The sequence below is a fragment of the Brachycentrus maculatus genome, unplaced genomic scaffold, assembly GCF_059751285.1.
Source record: "Brachycentrus maculatus isolate JH-2025_06_01 unplaced genomic scaffold, ASM5975128v1 h1tg000760l, whole genome shotgun sequence".
NCBI lineage: Eukaryota > Metazoa > Arthropoda > Insecta > Trichoptera > Brachycentridae > Brachycentrus > Brachycentrus maculatus.
Window position 1 is genome coordinate 109,972 of NW_028281489.1, and position 17,118 is coordinate 127,089.

At 30.4% G+C, this 17,118-nt stretch overlaps 1 protein-coding gene across 1 annotated transcript; it reads left to right on the forward strand.

The window, feature by feature from the left end:
- Positions 1-16: 16 nt before the first annotated feature.
- LOC148300269 (mediator of RNA polymerase II transcription subunit 20-like) lies at positions 17-5,766 on the forward strand. Its single transcript, XM_088275035.1, has 4 exons — positions 17-214; positions 309-451; positions 2,303-2,562; positions 4,775-5,766. The coding sequence occupies exons 1-4, from the start codon at positions 201-203 to the stop codon at positions 4,982-4,984; spliced, it is 627 nt and encodes a 208-aa protein (XP_088131161.1). The 5' UTR covers positions 17-200; the 3' UTR covers positions 4,985-5,766.
- The last annotated feature ends 11,352 nt before the right edge of the window (positions 5,767-17,118 follow it).

Consider the following 17,118-nt stretch of genomic DNA (forward strand, 5'->3'; position numbering starts at 1 on the left):
GTCGTATATGTTTGATATAGAAGGCATTTGTCGATGTTTTGGAAATGTCATTTTTGAAGCCGCTAAACAAGTAACCTAAGGTGCAAAACAATAATTAAAAAGTCATTGGAAGTAATATTTATGTAAATTATTAATAAACTTGTGTTTCTATAACTTGCTGTGTCTATTTTTGTCGCCTATTGGCTGAAGATCTAGTCAAAATGGGGGTTACGATGTATGTGAAAAACAAATTACACGATTGCTTAGTTATCATTTGTTTAACTTTACTTAATAATACTTTTAATTTTGAAAATTACTGTTTATTTCAGTTTGCAACAATATCCCGTCGCTGAAAATCGCACAGGTCCACAAGTTATAGAATCTCTTTCTAAGAAAATAATCGCTCTCGGCGCTGTTCAAAGTGGTCAATTTCTCGTTGATTGTGAGACATACATGTCTCTACCTCAAATGGGTAAGAGATTTAATCCTTTTCTTCTTCTTCTTTACCTAGGAATGTGTCCTGTTGTTCTCGGAGTCCGCTCCTGGGAGGTGGAAGACCAGCTCTCTTTCAATATTTAGGTGGTCTTCCTGGGATAGAAATTCTTATTAGGATGGAAATTCTTCTTATTTCAGATTTTCTTATTCTGTCGTGAAGTGTCAGCCCTGCAATGGGTCATAGAGTCTTCATATCGGTGGTTCTAAGAAGGCTTTTCATTCGTTAGCTCTTGTTTCTATTCTGTATGTCATGATCGGTCTTATTCAGGTCTCTCTTTCAGCATGTGTTTATTTCTCCAAACAGCATTTTTCAAGCATTTGGATGCTTGAAAAATGTGGCAGTCCACAGCGGAGGCCTTGTTTACTTGGTTTCTTACTTCATAGAGGTTATCGCTGATGGACACTTTGACACCCTAATACTTAATTGCATCACTTGCTCTATGATTTTATTCGCGAGTATTTTTGCCTAGAATTTTCACTCATGAATTACATGAAATTATAGTAACTTTAAACATAAAGGGTAAATCCACTCACGAGTTGTCATAGGCTATGAAACTTAAAAAGTTGAAGCCTGAGTAGGATCGTGATAAGCGGTGTTGCATAAGCCGTAGCTAGATTTCAGTGTCACTTGGACATTAGGTAATTTAAAATCATTTATTTATCAATAAATTTTCTGTTCACGTAAGCCAGCATTGATATTTTGTTCTCTTCCCATGTGCCATCTATCCATATTATCACTGATATACTAGGAATTTTATCGTAAACACAGTACGAGATAACTCTGAGTCGGCGTCCTAGCAAAGAACGCAATCTTCGAGTTATCTGTATACAACATTTTGAGTGTGTCCAAATACTTGTTCACAAAATCTGGATTATCTCCAATTAGGAGTAGGATAGGAGTTATTAAATCAGCCTATGACGGTTGTCAACCCCGTAAATGCCCAGACTTCCATATTCTTCTTCATCTTTGATGAGATGTCAATAAAAAAAAGTTATCTTGTAGTTGGCAGTCAACGTGTTAACCCACAATCTGCGGGCGGATTTGCGCTCATAATAGAGATAAACATCTCTGAAAAGAAGTGATAACATTTAACCATACTGTATACATCGATATGGGATCAAAAGATGCCGCAAAAATCATGCGTAAAAATAACTTACACGCAATTTACGACGAGTCGAGTGAAAAGGTAAAATTACCCTTCCCGCCGAACACCACCAGTCGAGTGAAACGGTGAAATTACCCTTTCCGCAGATAGTGTGTAATTTAATCCTCTTCGACTTAAAATGAAATATCTTAATTCTTGTCAATAGATTTATATTATCCGCTGACACTTCGTGATGGAATTGCATTTTTAATATATCATTAGATTAAAACCAATATTTTTAGCTTTTCCACTTTATTTTTATTTGACCAGCGATCGGGTTTCGTCGTTACAGACATCATAAGACTGGTGGGAGGCTATACAAATTGTTATGTTATATTTAAAAGAAGGCAGGAGTTGATAACCATGATTTGATATAATTTTATTGAGAAATTAATTTCTCAATAAAATTATATCAAATCATGGTTATCAACTCCTGCCTTCTTTTAAATATAACATAACAATTTGTATAGCCTCCCACCAGTCTGATGATGTCTGTAACGACGAAACCCGGTTGCTGGTCAAATAAAAATAAAGTGGAAAAGCTAAAAATATTGGTTTTAATCTAATAATATATTAATTCTTGTCGTCTTGGTCAGTGTCTTGCAATCTAAACAATGGACATCCAAAGAACCCTTAAGGGATCCAGCGAATGAAATTTGTTATTATTTTATTTTTATTTTTAGGTCCTCATAAAACTGTCCATATCTTGCACAACTCCGAACAGCCTGCTTCCGTGTTCTCCATCTTGGAAAGTGGGAACAAGAACATCCACATTGCAGCCGACGGTTTGTTTGATCTACTCATGTTGAAGTTATCCAATCATTATACTTCGAAGAAACAAACTAAAATCGAATCTAAGGGTCCGCGTTTCGAGTTGGGCGACTTTTGCATTAAACTCGGATCGGTCACCATGAACCAAACATTTAAGGGTGTTTTAATTGAAGTAAGTGTTCATTATTATTATTTTTTTTTATTCCTTTAACGAGTTTTACTAAATATTAAGTATGTAAACTGAAAGTAAATATAGGTTTTTCACTTCAAATTGGAGATTTTACAAAACAAATTAGATGATATTTTTGTATTTTATAAAAAAGATGGAATTTAATAAAATATATTAACATACGTTCAGAATGATAGAACTGAAAAAATACCTTACGGAAAGGTATTTGTGTAAGTGATTAGTTATATTTTCTCATTTTTTTTCCTTTAACACCTAAAGCGCGATGCCCTCAAACAAAACGCGCCCAGCGGTGGTGGGTCTGATCTGACCCAGTACAGAAATCGCCTTTTAGACGTTTTTTGTCGGGTTTTTATATTTTATATATTAATCAAAATAGGCTACATAGCAATAGGATAATGTGTCATAAGTTTTGTATGAGAATTTTCAAGTTTTTGATAGTTTTGAATTTAAATTATCCAAGCGCTTCATTTTACATGCGAACTCGACCGAGCGCAGCTGCTAACTACCACCGCGTAGCATGTCGCATCCGCGTGAGGCATGATCGGCATGAAGCAGTGGTTGTAAACATGTTTATTTTTACTGAATTCAAATAATTTGTGTTTTTAATTTTTTAACTATATTTTAAGTCAACATCATAAAAGATAGAATTTTTAACTTTTATTTGTTATCTTCAAATATAAAACGTGGCGGTTAGCTCCAAAAACCACAAAATGATTCTGGGATTTTGACTTGAGTTCATAATTCAAGATAATTTTTTGTCCATAATGCAATTAAAATTTATTTTAAATACAGTGAAAATGGTAAATTTTTCATTGAAAAATATAAACAGAATTGCCCAAAATGGTGTAAATATTCATTTAATGTTCGCCATTTCTTACATAGATTTGCGGGTCTTAGAAATTATGAATATAATTTTGTACGGTACTAAATAAAACTAATTTTTGGGTATAAATTATTTTTATATACAAGTTCGTTAGACATAATAGGTAACAAATTTAATTTTAATATTGACAAGTAAATTATTATCAAAAAATCAGAAGACAATCGCTACTTTTCTTGTTAAAATCGATGTCTTCATCACTTACTGACATTTCTTACAAAACCAAGTTTTCTGTTTCACTTTAAAATTCTGTATCTAAGGTTTTTGAATTGTAAATCACTGTCATCTACACTACTTTCTCACTTTTCTTTCAATTTTAGAACTGTCCAAAAGTCGTCCAATCTCGTTATGAGATATTTATTTTTTTCCTGCCATTCATTGTGGTAAAGTGTCGTAAAGATTTTTTTTTTAAAAACTAGAAATTGTTCAAACATAAAACAGTTTATTGTGAAGTTTTGAAGTTAGTAACTTTGTGTATGTCGGTGTTGTATATATACATAAATCTATTATATACTATATATTACCACTATTTGTGGTATTTTCTAAGTAAAACTTAAATTAAAAATGGTTAGATTTTACCAAAAAGTAACTGCCGAATCAATTTATGAAAATATTAACAACTTATGTAATAATTACACTTTTTTAAACGTGATCATTAGTATTTTTCATACAAGTAAACAAATAAATCAGTTTAAAACGAATGTAAAAAAAACAATACACAGAATCAATCGCCAAAGATTGACAATGTTTGCTTTTGTTTTGGGGAGTTCAAGGGCAAGGCAGACGGCACACTAACACATTGATAGCGAACAACTGACCTTACTCAATATGATTTTTGATCTTTTATTTGTTCTTTTTTTTTAAATAACTCATTCGAATCTGGTCCGATAATTTTTGTTTATATCTCAATTTGTAGGTAATTGTTTGAAGAACGATTACACTGAAGGAAAACGACGTAAAAAAATTACTTATTAAGTAATTAATAATTTTCCGCGATGGTGGGTCTGATCAGACCCACCATCGCAGAGGAGGTGTTAAGCATGCTTCTTACCTTATGTTTTTTTATATGCTTATTTACTGTAATTTTTATTGGTTTATATTTTACATTTTGCCCTGTTTTTTCTTATTTGTTTTTGAGTCTTGTTGATCTTCATCCCATGTTTCAAATTAAGTAATAGAAATTACTCATTGGGAATATTATATATGTGACTTATGTATGTACAATAATATGTTTAAATAAATAAATAAAACATGCATAGATTTTACCACAAAGTGACTGCCGAACTAATTAATGAATTTTTTTTTTATTTGTAGGTAGAATACAGACCTTGTGTGGTACCGAGTGCGGTGTGGGATCTCCTGCGAGAGTTTATCCAGGGATTTCTTGGTTCTCTCGTTCCGCAACAGCCGCCCCCTTACATACTGAGCAGATTAAATGAAATATACCAACCCATGGACACTATCCATCAGTATTTGGAAAACTTCAGCGCATTCAGGAAATCTACAAGTTTGAGGCCGAGCTGAGTCAGACAAATTACGGTTCTAGCAATATTATTAGTTGGGAAGAACAGCTCTTCTTCTTCCTGGCTACATCCCAACTTATCGTCTTTGTAGACTGCTGGGGTCAGCTCTCCTCGTCCTCAGGTTGTAGGTCCTTCTGTCATGGACAACGTCCCTAGGCCATGTCTTCGAACCATGTTCTCTCTTTGCAGCATATGTATATGAATTTTTTGGTCTTTCTCTAGATATCTTTCGAGAAAGATCCATTGCTATTGCCTGGTTTATGACATGCTCGGGTTCTCTGCGTTATATATGCCCATACCATCTCAATTTTCTTTCCTCTACTTCTATTTATGTCTGTTACGTCAGGGAAGAACGGTTGTCCACGGATTTGAAGGGAGGTAACTCTACCCTCAGCCAAAGAGTCTTCTTCTCCGCCTTACTCCTCATGACTGAGGAATATGACCCTTGTCGAAGCAATGACTCTTATCCCTAGCCAATGATCATCTCTGCAAATACGGAATCTGTTTTCTTTTGTTGTTGTGGAAATACAGTCATAGTTCCATATTATAAAGTCGGTGAATGTCGATTTATATTTGTAACTTAAATATATTATATAATTTTATCATCAAATTTACTCTTCTATATTCTTCTGGATCTTATCCTCTTGCAATGGTGCATAGGGCACTGCATCAGATCAATATAATGTTTACATGATGGTTAATTATATGAAGGCAAGTTAATCAGTCTTGCGCTTCAGGCACCAGCCAAGGGTAATATTAAATACATATTTTATAGAAAAATCACTGTTTTTTGTTTTATTTTAAACCCCTCGAATATAGTATATTTATATAAATATATATAATATTTTCATATAATATTTTTACAAAGCAATTACTTGCAAACCTTCTGTTTTAAACTCTTCTCTGCTGGTAAGTTATTAACACATTTCGGATGGGTATACCTGTCCGAAATGTATTTTACGCCTGCAGAACGCTGGCAATGGGATTTGATAATTGTGTACATAGTTTTGACCTTAACAAAGAAATTGGTACATTATATTCATATAAAAACCTTAAATAATTCCTTCTTTTCTGACTTTGAAATAAGGTCGGCGCAGAAGGCAAAAATACTGTTCCTGTCCTTAAGCATCAATCGACCAAAGGGGTAGAAATACCCTTCCCGTCCTAAGTGTATTAGTAAGACATAAATCGCCATAATTCAAAACGCTCCAGAACGCGTGTAACTTACGTTAGCCAATGCATCCTAAATCTTGACCATGAGGAAGACAACTTTTAATTAAAAATCATTAGCGACGAGGGCTATTTCCATCTCTGTGTGTATGTAAATAAGCACAAAAATCACAATTATACCTTGAGGTGGAGACTGACTGGAGCATTTCTTCGTAACATAATGTCGTAACATCGCTCGCGGCGAGCATCACTGAACATCTGAAACTATGGATGGAGACTCGGCTCGGTATACTGACTGCCTGAATGCTCGCATCGTAACGTGTTACTTTACGACCAAATGCTCCGGTCAGTCTCCACCTTTGTATTGTAAAATAAAATATTCATAATTTTTTTAATTCTTTTATTGTCATCACTTTATTTAACATTACAGAGAAGCGTTTTTTTTTTTAATTTTAATTCACACAATAAGCCGTTGGAAATATGTATTGAATAAATTTTGTAAAAGCGGAAGTGAGATCAAAATATTATTTTCCCAAATTTCTACAAAAGCAATATAGAATATTCTACTCTTTTCTTTTATGCTCTCTACCCATAAACAGTAGTTCACTAGACCTTCACAAAATATCCTTCTATCCTATAAACACTTTCGTAACACCAATATAATTGTTCTATTAAATACTCTTTTGCGAAGCTATAATAATAATTTGTTTATCTATAACAAAGTACAAATTTATAAGATCATAAGGTATGTTTTTGTCAATTTATGCTAGCTTTACAGAAGCTTACATTAAAGCTATAGATGCATTTGTTCACAAATGTATTACATTTAAGAAATTTTCATTTATTACATTCGTACATATGAATAATAAATGAATTAAAATCATAAGTACACTTCATTCAAAACCAGAGTGATTTACCAAAACCAAAATTAATTAAAAATATGCATACTTGTACATGCATCTGTGATTAGTTTACCCGAGCATTAACAATATACATATCCCGAATTGAAAAAATAATTGATATTTTACACAAAAAGTATCCATACCTATATATGTATTGGCAAATAGAAAACACATATTTTTATAAAATCATAATTTACGCTTGTTGAAATCATTACTTAAACTTATACATATGGGATTCATTATTGGAATTGTTATTTAAAAATTATTTTTAATTTGTGTAGCAATTGTTTTAATTTTTTAGCATAAAGATAAATATGGTACACAATATCTGACATGTGTTCTTATTATTCATTATTAGTCGATACAAATTTTGAAGCATTTTTTACCCTGAAAAAACAATTCTTCTTAATGTAAAACTATGAAAGGAAAAACATTTAGTAAAACTATATAATTAAAAAGTAAAGCAACTATTTAAATATTATAGTAACAGCAATAGAACTGTACATTTTTTTACATAAATATCTATAAATATATGCGTATTATATATATATATATATATATATATATATATATATATATATATATATATATATATATATATATATATATATATATATATATATATATATATATATATATATATATATATATATATATATATATATATATATGTGTGTGTGTATATATATATTTTACAAACATTCGGAGGATAGTAAGGATGGTTACTGACAGTGGCCAGTTATTCTACGGTTTCTGCTTTACTATGATTTTCTTGGAATTAAATATAATTAAATATATACATATCTGTTGCTGCATTGTACAAACAGGAAGGCAACGTTACATTTTTATTGATATCTCAAAATACAAGAATGAATTAACAAGAAATTTGATAACATAAAAATGTAATGATGACAACTGTTGTAATAACATCATTATTACTATTTACAATTCAACAAAATACTAAACATAAAAATGAAATATATTGGCTTGTGAAAAATATTTCTAAGCTCCATAAACTGTGGATCAAGAAGACAAAAGTAACAATACAAGAAGAAGAAGGTACAAATGCCGTTATAAATCTGAATATACAATAATAATGCTAACCAAATCTCATTCAATTGTCACATTTAAAATGCCTAGATTTTTACCAATATTAACACCTTAGGTTGAAAAAGATACTTATAGATACATAAATACTTTTACAGCATTAGATTTGCTTTAAGTTGAGGAAACATTATCTTAAAATATTAATTTAATTTAATTATTGTCATGAGTTATTGTACGTAATACAGTTTATGTTATACGATAAACATAAGTAAGTCCACTACATAATAGACATTCAACAAAACCACTTTAAAAGATACAATCCTTGTTTGATTACAGTAATTATTTGGTTTCACGAATGCAATTTGTTCCATGATTCAATTGAACCTTTTGACTGTTTTTATGTGTGAAATATGATACAAATGTAATTGATAGGTTTAAGAAAGTAAAAAATTTAATGTGTTAAAAGATTCTTATTCATTGCCTAAATTAGAGGACCATAAGTGTCTTTAACTTTTGTGCTGGAGAACCTAGGTTCGATTCCCAGGCGGGTCAAAATTAATCAATGTGATTTTTCACTCAAATATTTATTTCATATTACCCTGGACTGGTTCCCGAAGGGCAAGACTGATTGTCTTGCCTACACATAATTAAATTTCCAGATAATACTGTGTCAATTCAATAAAGTGCTCTACAAAAGGTGCAACATTGTATGTAGGTAGGGAGGAAAGAAGATAAGAAGAAAGAAAACGTTCTTTGGAAATCTGATCTTCAAGTTTTGAAGATCAAGATCAGGCCTTGAAGCGTCCCAATAAGCACTTGTGAATCCGGAATTTCTTGCTAAAAATGTGTATCATACAAGATGTTTTGCAATACGAGGCTCTTCTATAATTGTGTTGCCTACTTTCAAAATCCGCCAGATCCATGTAAGTCGATTTTACAAAAAATGCTAATTCTCCGTGTAACAATTATGTTTCAAATATTTGTCTATCATTAGATAAAATATTATGAAATGGAGAATTTCTCATTTTTTAAAACATTTTTTAAAGTATTTAAAAAAAAAAACAGAGAAACAAACCGATAATGATGTCATCTTAATTTTTTACTTATCCCCGCTCTCTGATTGGCCGATATGGGTCAGAAGGCAAGTTTCATGAATATAGTGGAGTTTGAAATACAACGCTGTTTTTAACTATTTTTTAGCAGGGTTTTCAAGTATTTCAATATTTTACAATAAAACCGATACACAATTGGCATTCCGATACAGTATTTATTTTAAAATATTGTAAAATTGGATCTGGCGGATTTTGAAAGTAGGCGACACATTTCAGTTGCTTTTAGTAAGAGAATATTTTTTAAATTTGGCTGCATAACGTAAGGTAGACAGATGGATTGTGTCTCTGCAGTTTGGCAGACTGCGGGATTCCTAGTTTAAGTGATATTTACAGTATCAGTAGCGTGCGGTCTACTTTAACAAGTGTGTATGGTTTTTATTTTTATTTACTGTGGTATTAGTTTTAAACCCGAAATAGATATTAGAGCGTGAGAGACAAAAAAGATCTCAATAGTAATAAGAAGCATAGGGCTATATAAATAAAATGAAGGTGGAAATGCTGTCTTTTGAATTTCATGATGTTAAAGTACTTGTCCGCCTCCGTAGTGTGATGGTCAGGACGCTCGGCTACCATACTGGAGGTCCTGGGTTCGATTCCCAGGGGGGGGTCAAATAAATATTAGTGATTTTTTTCACTGTAATATTTATACAATATAACCCCAGACTGGTACCTGAAGCGGAGGGCTGATCATCTTTCCTTCATGTGTTAATGATCAAGATAACACTGCGTTTATATGATGCAGTGCCCTATGCACCATATGGTGCAGATAAGGGTTTGAATGAATTAAGTACTTGTATGTCCATAATATAGAGAACTTACTCAATCTTTGATGTCAAACCGTCTAATGAGTAATTGTTCTCATTGTGAGAAAGATGATACAGGACAAATTTTAAAATATAATACAATATGAGTCATTTACATTTATTGATTTGGCATTAACTTTGTGGAATAACATGACGATTTTATGTAAAATAAAAATAAAACACCTGTAAAGGACCGCTTTTAAGTTTATTTATGTAAATACAATTAGTGTTAAGAACAACATTATGTAGATTTTCTCATCAATGGATGAAAATACAAAGTATTTTAGCATTTTATAAGAACATCTATAGTTCTCGGAATTAGTCTTGTTTACATTCATAAACTCATAAGTTGTCTTATGAAAGTGTTTTATTTTTCTATTTAAATTAGATGTTGTCTATATTAACTGCCTAATGTTAGTTTGGTGTTTGTTTAACCCTTTAAGTGCCAGGAGGTGTTAGTAAGGCTGTTCCAGGTAGGCCGTAATATTTTAAGAAAAGTAAAAGCTAACAAAATTATTTTGTATACATTTAAAGGAAATAATAAAGACTTGCCAAATATGAACACTGTGTAGTATTAAATATATACATGTGTCCCATATTTCAAATTATTAAATTAAGTGCTTGATATAGGAAGAAACAAGTACAAATATTAGGTCAGAAAACCGGTCAATAATGGCATTTTAAAATTATTATTTTAAATGTAAGGAAACGATGCCTTTTTAGAAAATTATATTTTTAAACAATTTTTTTTTGTAATGTGTAAACAATGAATTGTAGCAAAGAGTTTAGATTCTCAGGAGAATAAAAATAAATATGTAAGAGATTTTTCACGCTAATATTTATTTAATCTCACCCAGAATCTGTATCTGAAGTACAAGGACTGATGATCACCTTGCCTTCATAGAATTCACAATCAAGTTTTACACTGGGTTGACTCCTGCAGTGCCCTATGTACCATATGTGCGGATTAGAGCCAGAAAAATATAAGAAAATTATTAAAAGTAAAACAAAAATTCTGTATTAACACACTTCGGACGGGAAAGGTATTTCTACGCGTTCGGTCGATTGATGCTTTAGGACGGGATTTTTACTTATTTTTACTTTCGGGTATTTTTACGGGTATTTTTTTACGGGTATTTTTACGGGTATTTTTACTTTCTGCGCCGGCCTCATTTCAAAGGCAAAAAAGAAAGAATTATCCAATGTTTTTATATGAATATAATATACCAATCTCTTTGTTAAGGTGTTACCTATATGTACATAATTTTCAAATCCCGTCGCCAACGGTCCGCAGGCTTAAAAAATACCCATCCGAAATGTGTTAAAATATATTAAAATATTAAATAACTTCATCTGTATCTTAAATTTTTTATGAATATTGATATTTTAATGAAACCATATTTTAATATATGTCTCTGAACCCTGTATTTTTTTTCATTAATTTTTCGGGAAAGTTTTTTAAAAATAAATATAACTTTTGGATAGATAATTTATGTACCTTATTTGAGTATTGTAATTATGAGTTTGAGAATAAATAATTAATTGATTATAATCAATTCTAAACATGATGTTTACATTCGTAATGCCTAGTAAATCGTAAATTATAGACTAATTTTTAAATACCTCGTAGGTAAGAATAATTTATTTTAGTCATATAAACACAGATTTATTACATATGTAAAAAGAAAACTATGTAAATTTGAGTAATTTTAGATTTTACCAGATCTTTCTCTAACTGATATTCATACATAAAATTTAACATGATTTAAAAAAAATCATTACACACTGATAAAATATTGTGTTAAGACTGTAAAAATAATTTAAAGTCCTTTGATTCATTATCAGCAGCACGCGCCCAGCGCGTATTGTTAGATATGAAATAATTGGGAAATGTTAGACGTACGCGCCTGGGGCGTACACCGCATCCAACGTATTAATATATGTAGTAAATTATCACAATAATATAAAATAAGAAAGAAAATAACTAAACACTCCCTGACTTTATTATTTTACACTTATTTTCGATGGTTTGTATCGAGTGTCACTTCTATAATATAATCACTCTATGCACACAATAAACTCAGATAACACTTTGTAATTTATGCAATACTTTCGACAGACATTGTTTCTTCATGTGTATGAAATACAGGGTGGTGCAAAATTGATCACCTTATCGGAAGATGTTATAATTTTTGCAAATGGCGTCGTACGTCAATCGTATTTGACATTTGTGAACTAGACAGCTGCAGTATACACGTATTGGAGCACAAACGTGTATCAACACTGGCGGCAGCCACTTCACGGATATCACCTTTTCCACTTAACAGAATCAATTGTGAAGGTCCAAATAAATTTTTTTTAGTAAAAAAGTTATTTCAAAACAAAATTGGATGATTAATTTTGCGCCACCTTAAATCTGTTAATATACGGCAGCTGTCTAGTTCAAAAATGTCAAATATGATTGACGTACGACTGCATTTGCAAAAATGATAACATTTTCTGATAGAGTGACTAATTTTGCGCCACCCTGTATTTAACACAACGAAAAACGCATTATGCATATTTCTATATATACTAAAGCTAGTATGTACTATACTTGTTAAATTATTGTAGAAATACCATTATTATATCTAATGTAATTGACTAACGAATTGGGAAATAGGTTTTTTTATAACTAGCATAAGACATTTTAATGTATTTTCTGTAAGGAAAATACTGAAAGCAGTATAAAGTACAACATTATTACAATTTACAGTATTTTTCTATTACGATGGATGATGATGTCACAACCTTGTCAGGGTATAGTTACAAATATAAAACAATCTTGTCTATTTGCAATCATTGGGAAATGTTTTGAACTAACGTTTTATATTTACACAATCTCGTTAAATTATCATTCACGTGTAATATTTCTAGTCGCAGTGTAGGCTAATAATGTAACAAATCACATTTCCAGCATTCTGTGACCATATTAGCTGTCACAGCGACAAAAATGTTACCAGATTAGTTCATATACATTTGTCTACATCTAAATTTCTGATAAAGTTACAATCAAGTTATCTATCACAGCTAACATTTCGTGGATATAAAATCTTTTTACAGTTTTTAGGTAATACTAAGGGTTTACATTACATTTACCTATAATTATACAAATATGTATATTATAAAAGATCATCTCCCTATGGTTTTTAAAGCATCGCTATTGTATTGTCTTTATTGGCTTATAACTACAACATTACATATATGAATACGTCATTAAAATAATATTGAAATACTGAACAAAATCGTTATTTTCAAATCTCGCTAAATGTAACGGACTTTAACTCATTGTACCAAATTTTGCCTTTGTGTGGAACAACTGCTGATGCATTCACATAGCCAATACTAGTATTAGAACCCGTGGCTTTGATTATATATAGAAGGTAACCTTACTTGTATAAGAAAAAATAACAGCATTCCTTTTTAAAAATCCCTAACTCAAGTTTCTAAAAAATACGGATAATACATAAGGATTAAAAGTCCTGAAGTAATGTTAAAAGCTAACTAGGCCATGTAGTTAAATCGTTAACATCCATATATAATCAATGCCCAGGAATACACAAGTACCTTGGATATATGCCTTAAAAGTGTATTATTTTTTACACCAACATTGTATTATTCATTGACCACTTCTAATGTATTAGTTTTTATAAAAAATGGATATTATTGATTTTATTATATCCAAGTGTGTTTGGAAAAAGTAGTTAGTACATTTGTGTACCTAAATTCGTTGTTCAATGATATCATGTAATAATTCAATACAACAATAGCCTCTGAAATGTGCATCTTCTAGATCAGTGATCTCCAAACTTTTTTGATCGCGTACTCTTATGACAAAATTAATATTAAATACTTGTATATAACAATAATAATAAAAACATTTTTTTTTTAATATAGCAAATTAATCATTTTGAAAATTAATTGTCACCTGTTATATTTGGATATATCAATTATATCTCTTGCTAATGATAATATGAAAGTAATGTATTATGTATACACAATAAAGGCATAGAATGTGTTCTTAAGTTGGTCGAAAGGATTTTTTTTACAAAATGATATTTTATTATTTTTAAAGCGATTTTTGGTGTGTTGTCTTTCTTTAATCCTACCTTTTCTAACTGATGCTATAATGATTAAATTTTAATTTTAATTATTGTCAATTATCAGTTGATTAATTTAATATTATAATAAAAATGTATGGAGGCATATTTATGTATGTAAATATGTACGACAGTTTTAATTTAATAAAATTATTTATTTTATACTTTAAACTATTGAATATGATAATATTATAATATATAAATTTCTTTGGGAATTTTATTTCTGGATTCTTAAACTTTTAATATTTAAAATCTCGTTTTGAATTCTATAAAGCATTCTTACTTATTTTTTAATGATACATATAATTCATTTCTATTTCCTCTGAACAGATATATTTTTATTAAGCTTTCGTATTAAATGATATCAACTATTATTGTCAATTATGGACCTTATTAATGATAATGTTTATTATCTCTTAAAAATTATTAAGAATATTTTATTAGTATTTATAACGCAACAAATAAATCAATTCAACAATGACGAGGAACTCAACAAGCTGTTCTCTGGCGTATCCATCGCTCAGGGAGGCGTCCTGTCCAACATTTTGAGCATCCTATTGACCAAGAAGATCGAGAAAACGTAATAATTCGTCAGTTCCTTTTTTCCCTAGACTCCCCGAGAAAGATTGACGACGTTTTATTCTTTCATCGATCGTTTTCATAATATTATCATCCACGCCTTTATAAGCGCCCTTGAGGTAGTATTTTACGAAAATTGCGCTGTTATACATTGGCCAAAATTATATTTTTTATTGTCCATTTTTGGCACTCGGGGTGTATTATTAAGAAGATTCTGATAAGGTTTATATGTGTACATGATCAAATAGTTATTATTTGAAAACGAATTTCGTCTTCGAATTCACAAACCCTGTTAAAATATTAACATTGTAAAGGAAAGACTTTGAATATTGAATATTTTTAACCATTCAATTACGAAAACTTAAGTTACTTTAAAAATAACTTTTTACGATAATAGACATAAATGTTCTTCTTTGTGTTTAACAGTGGAGAATTTAAATTAATATACAGTAAAATCTAGATATAACGGACCTCTATTTAACGAACTTCGGATATAACGAATGAAAAATCAGGTATAGTATAAAATATTAATAAAAACGTCCTGTTAACATTATACTCGTCACTTCACGACGAGTGTCCGAAGAAAATAAATATAATTTTGTTTATGTATTATATTATTTATTTATATTTAAATAGTGTTCATCATTAGTACAATTATTTTTATTTATTTTAAACTTATTTCTTTATAACGGACTTTCGGCTTTAAGTCCTAGTATTCGTTAAATAGCAACTTAATTTTCTTTAAGCAACGGTAACATTTGACGTAATTGTTTTTTTAACACCGTTTTTATATTTAATATTTTAAGTTTGTCTTCTAAATAAATATACAGATTTGAAAAGAAAAGAGTTATTGAAAGGTAATGAGTTATAAAAAAAATATAAAAATATTTTTTCGATACATATTATAAAAAACAAAAAAATACAATATATATATTCTAAAAAAAATGGTCGTGACCCGACGACCGGCTCTATAAATGAGTTTTATTAATGTAACAGGCGCCGCGGCGTAGTTGGGTAGACGCTCGACTCTGAAACTGGCGTCGCGGGTTCGATTCCCGCCAAGTGCAAAATAAATTCAAGAAAGATTTACTTTCAATTGGTCTGGATGTTTATGATGTGTTTTTCACATTTAACTTCCCTATCCTTACTTCCTAAATGCAGACAAACTTCTAAAAGAAGAGGCTTTGCGGGATATTCCTTTTTTTTTTAGTTTGGTCTTAATGGTCACCCCTTCTCCCAATAAGTCCGTTATATCGAGGTTTTACTGTATATATTTTTAATGTTTGTTATATAACACTTGTTATGATATTTTATGCTTTGGTTACAATGACATCGTATATATCGCTCATTTCTTTCAAGAACGTCATAAATCAAAAATCGTCAATTTTCAGTTGTGCGTGTTTTCGGAATGCCCAGAAAAAGTACTATATCCCGGAAAAAGAGGCATATTTTTAACTTAACATTTACCCGCTACAGGGTAAAAAGATATTTGCATTTTGAAGAAAAGGTATTTTTTAATTATTTTTTTAAATACACTAAATATTTTTCAAATGGAGAAAAAACATTCAGGTTTTACCTAAAAAGATCTGTTGCACAGTAAAAAGTACTATATCCCAGCTCGGAAAATGTACTATATCCCAGCAAAAGCGGAATATTTTTAACGTAATATTTACCCACTACAGGGCAGAAAGTGTTGTTTTTGCGTTTTGAAGAAAAGGTATGGTTTAATTATTTATTTTAAATATACTTAATATTTTTCAAATGGAGAAAAAACATTCAGGTTTTACCTTAAAAGATCTGTTGCATTGTAAATAGTTCAATAAGTGGCTTGATATTTATTTTTAATACATTGTATTATATTTTTAAACTTTAAAAACGTACTCTTGAAAAATCCAGTTTTTTTATTTATGACGTTCTTGGAAGGAGTGAGCGATATTTGTTATTAATGTTTTTAAATTCCGTTATAATAATAAATACTAAACGCAACAACATTCCACTGTAAAATAGTGTAATCTTTTCTATGGGTTATCATTATAAATAATTGTCGATCTCTCAATACCCTTTGTTCATAGTCAACGTAATAACTGTCAACGATGTATGATTTATTCATAAACACGTGTTATTCCTCTATGTCACAATACATGTCCTCTCACTATGCAAATATAAAATATTTGCGTAAATTCATAAATATTTGTACACTATATTAAAACCGTCATATTGGTAGCTAGAATGAGGAATTTTGATGTTGTTTCCCAAACTGTGTCGTGACCCGGTAGGTACGATTTTTTTTCAAGACCTTAAAAAACCCATAGTTATTTAGCTTTCGTTTTTTTCTGACTCAATTGGATCATGTTATGCAGAAATCATACTAACCTAACCCACA

Bases quoted from the DNA above. Each gene is read 5' to 3' on its own strand.
- LOC148300269 (XM_088275035.1), top strand. The intron at 452-2,302 runs GTAAGAGATTTA...TTTTATTTTTAG, and splicing joins CATGTCTCTACCTCAAATGG to GTCCTCATAAAACTGTCCAT. The intron at 2,563-4,774 runs GTAAGTGTTCAT...TTTTATTTGTAG, and splicing joins TTAAGGGTGTTTTAATTGAA to GTAGAATACAGACCTTGTGT.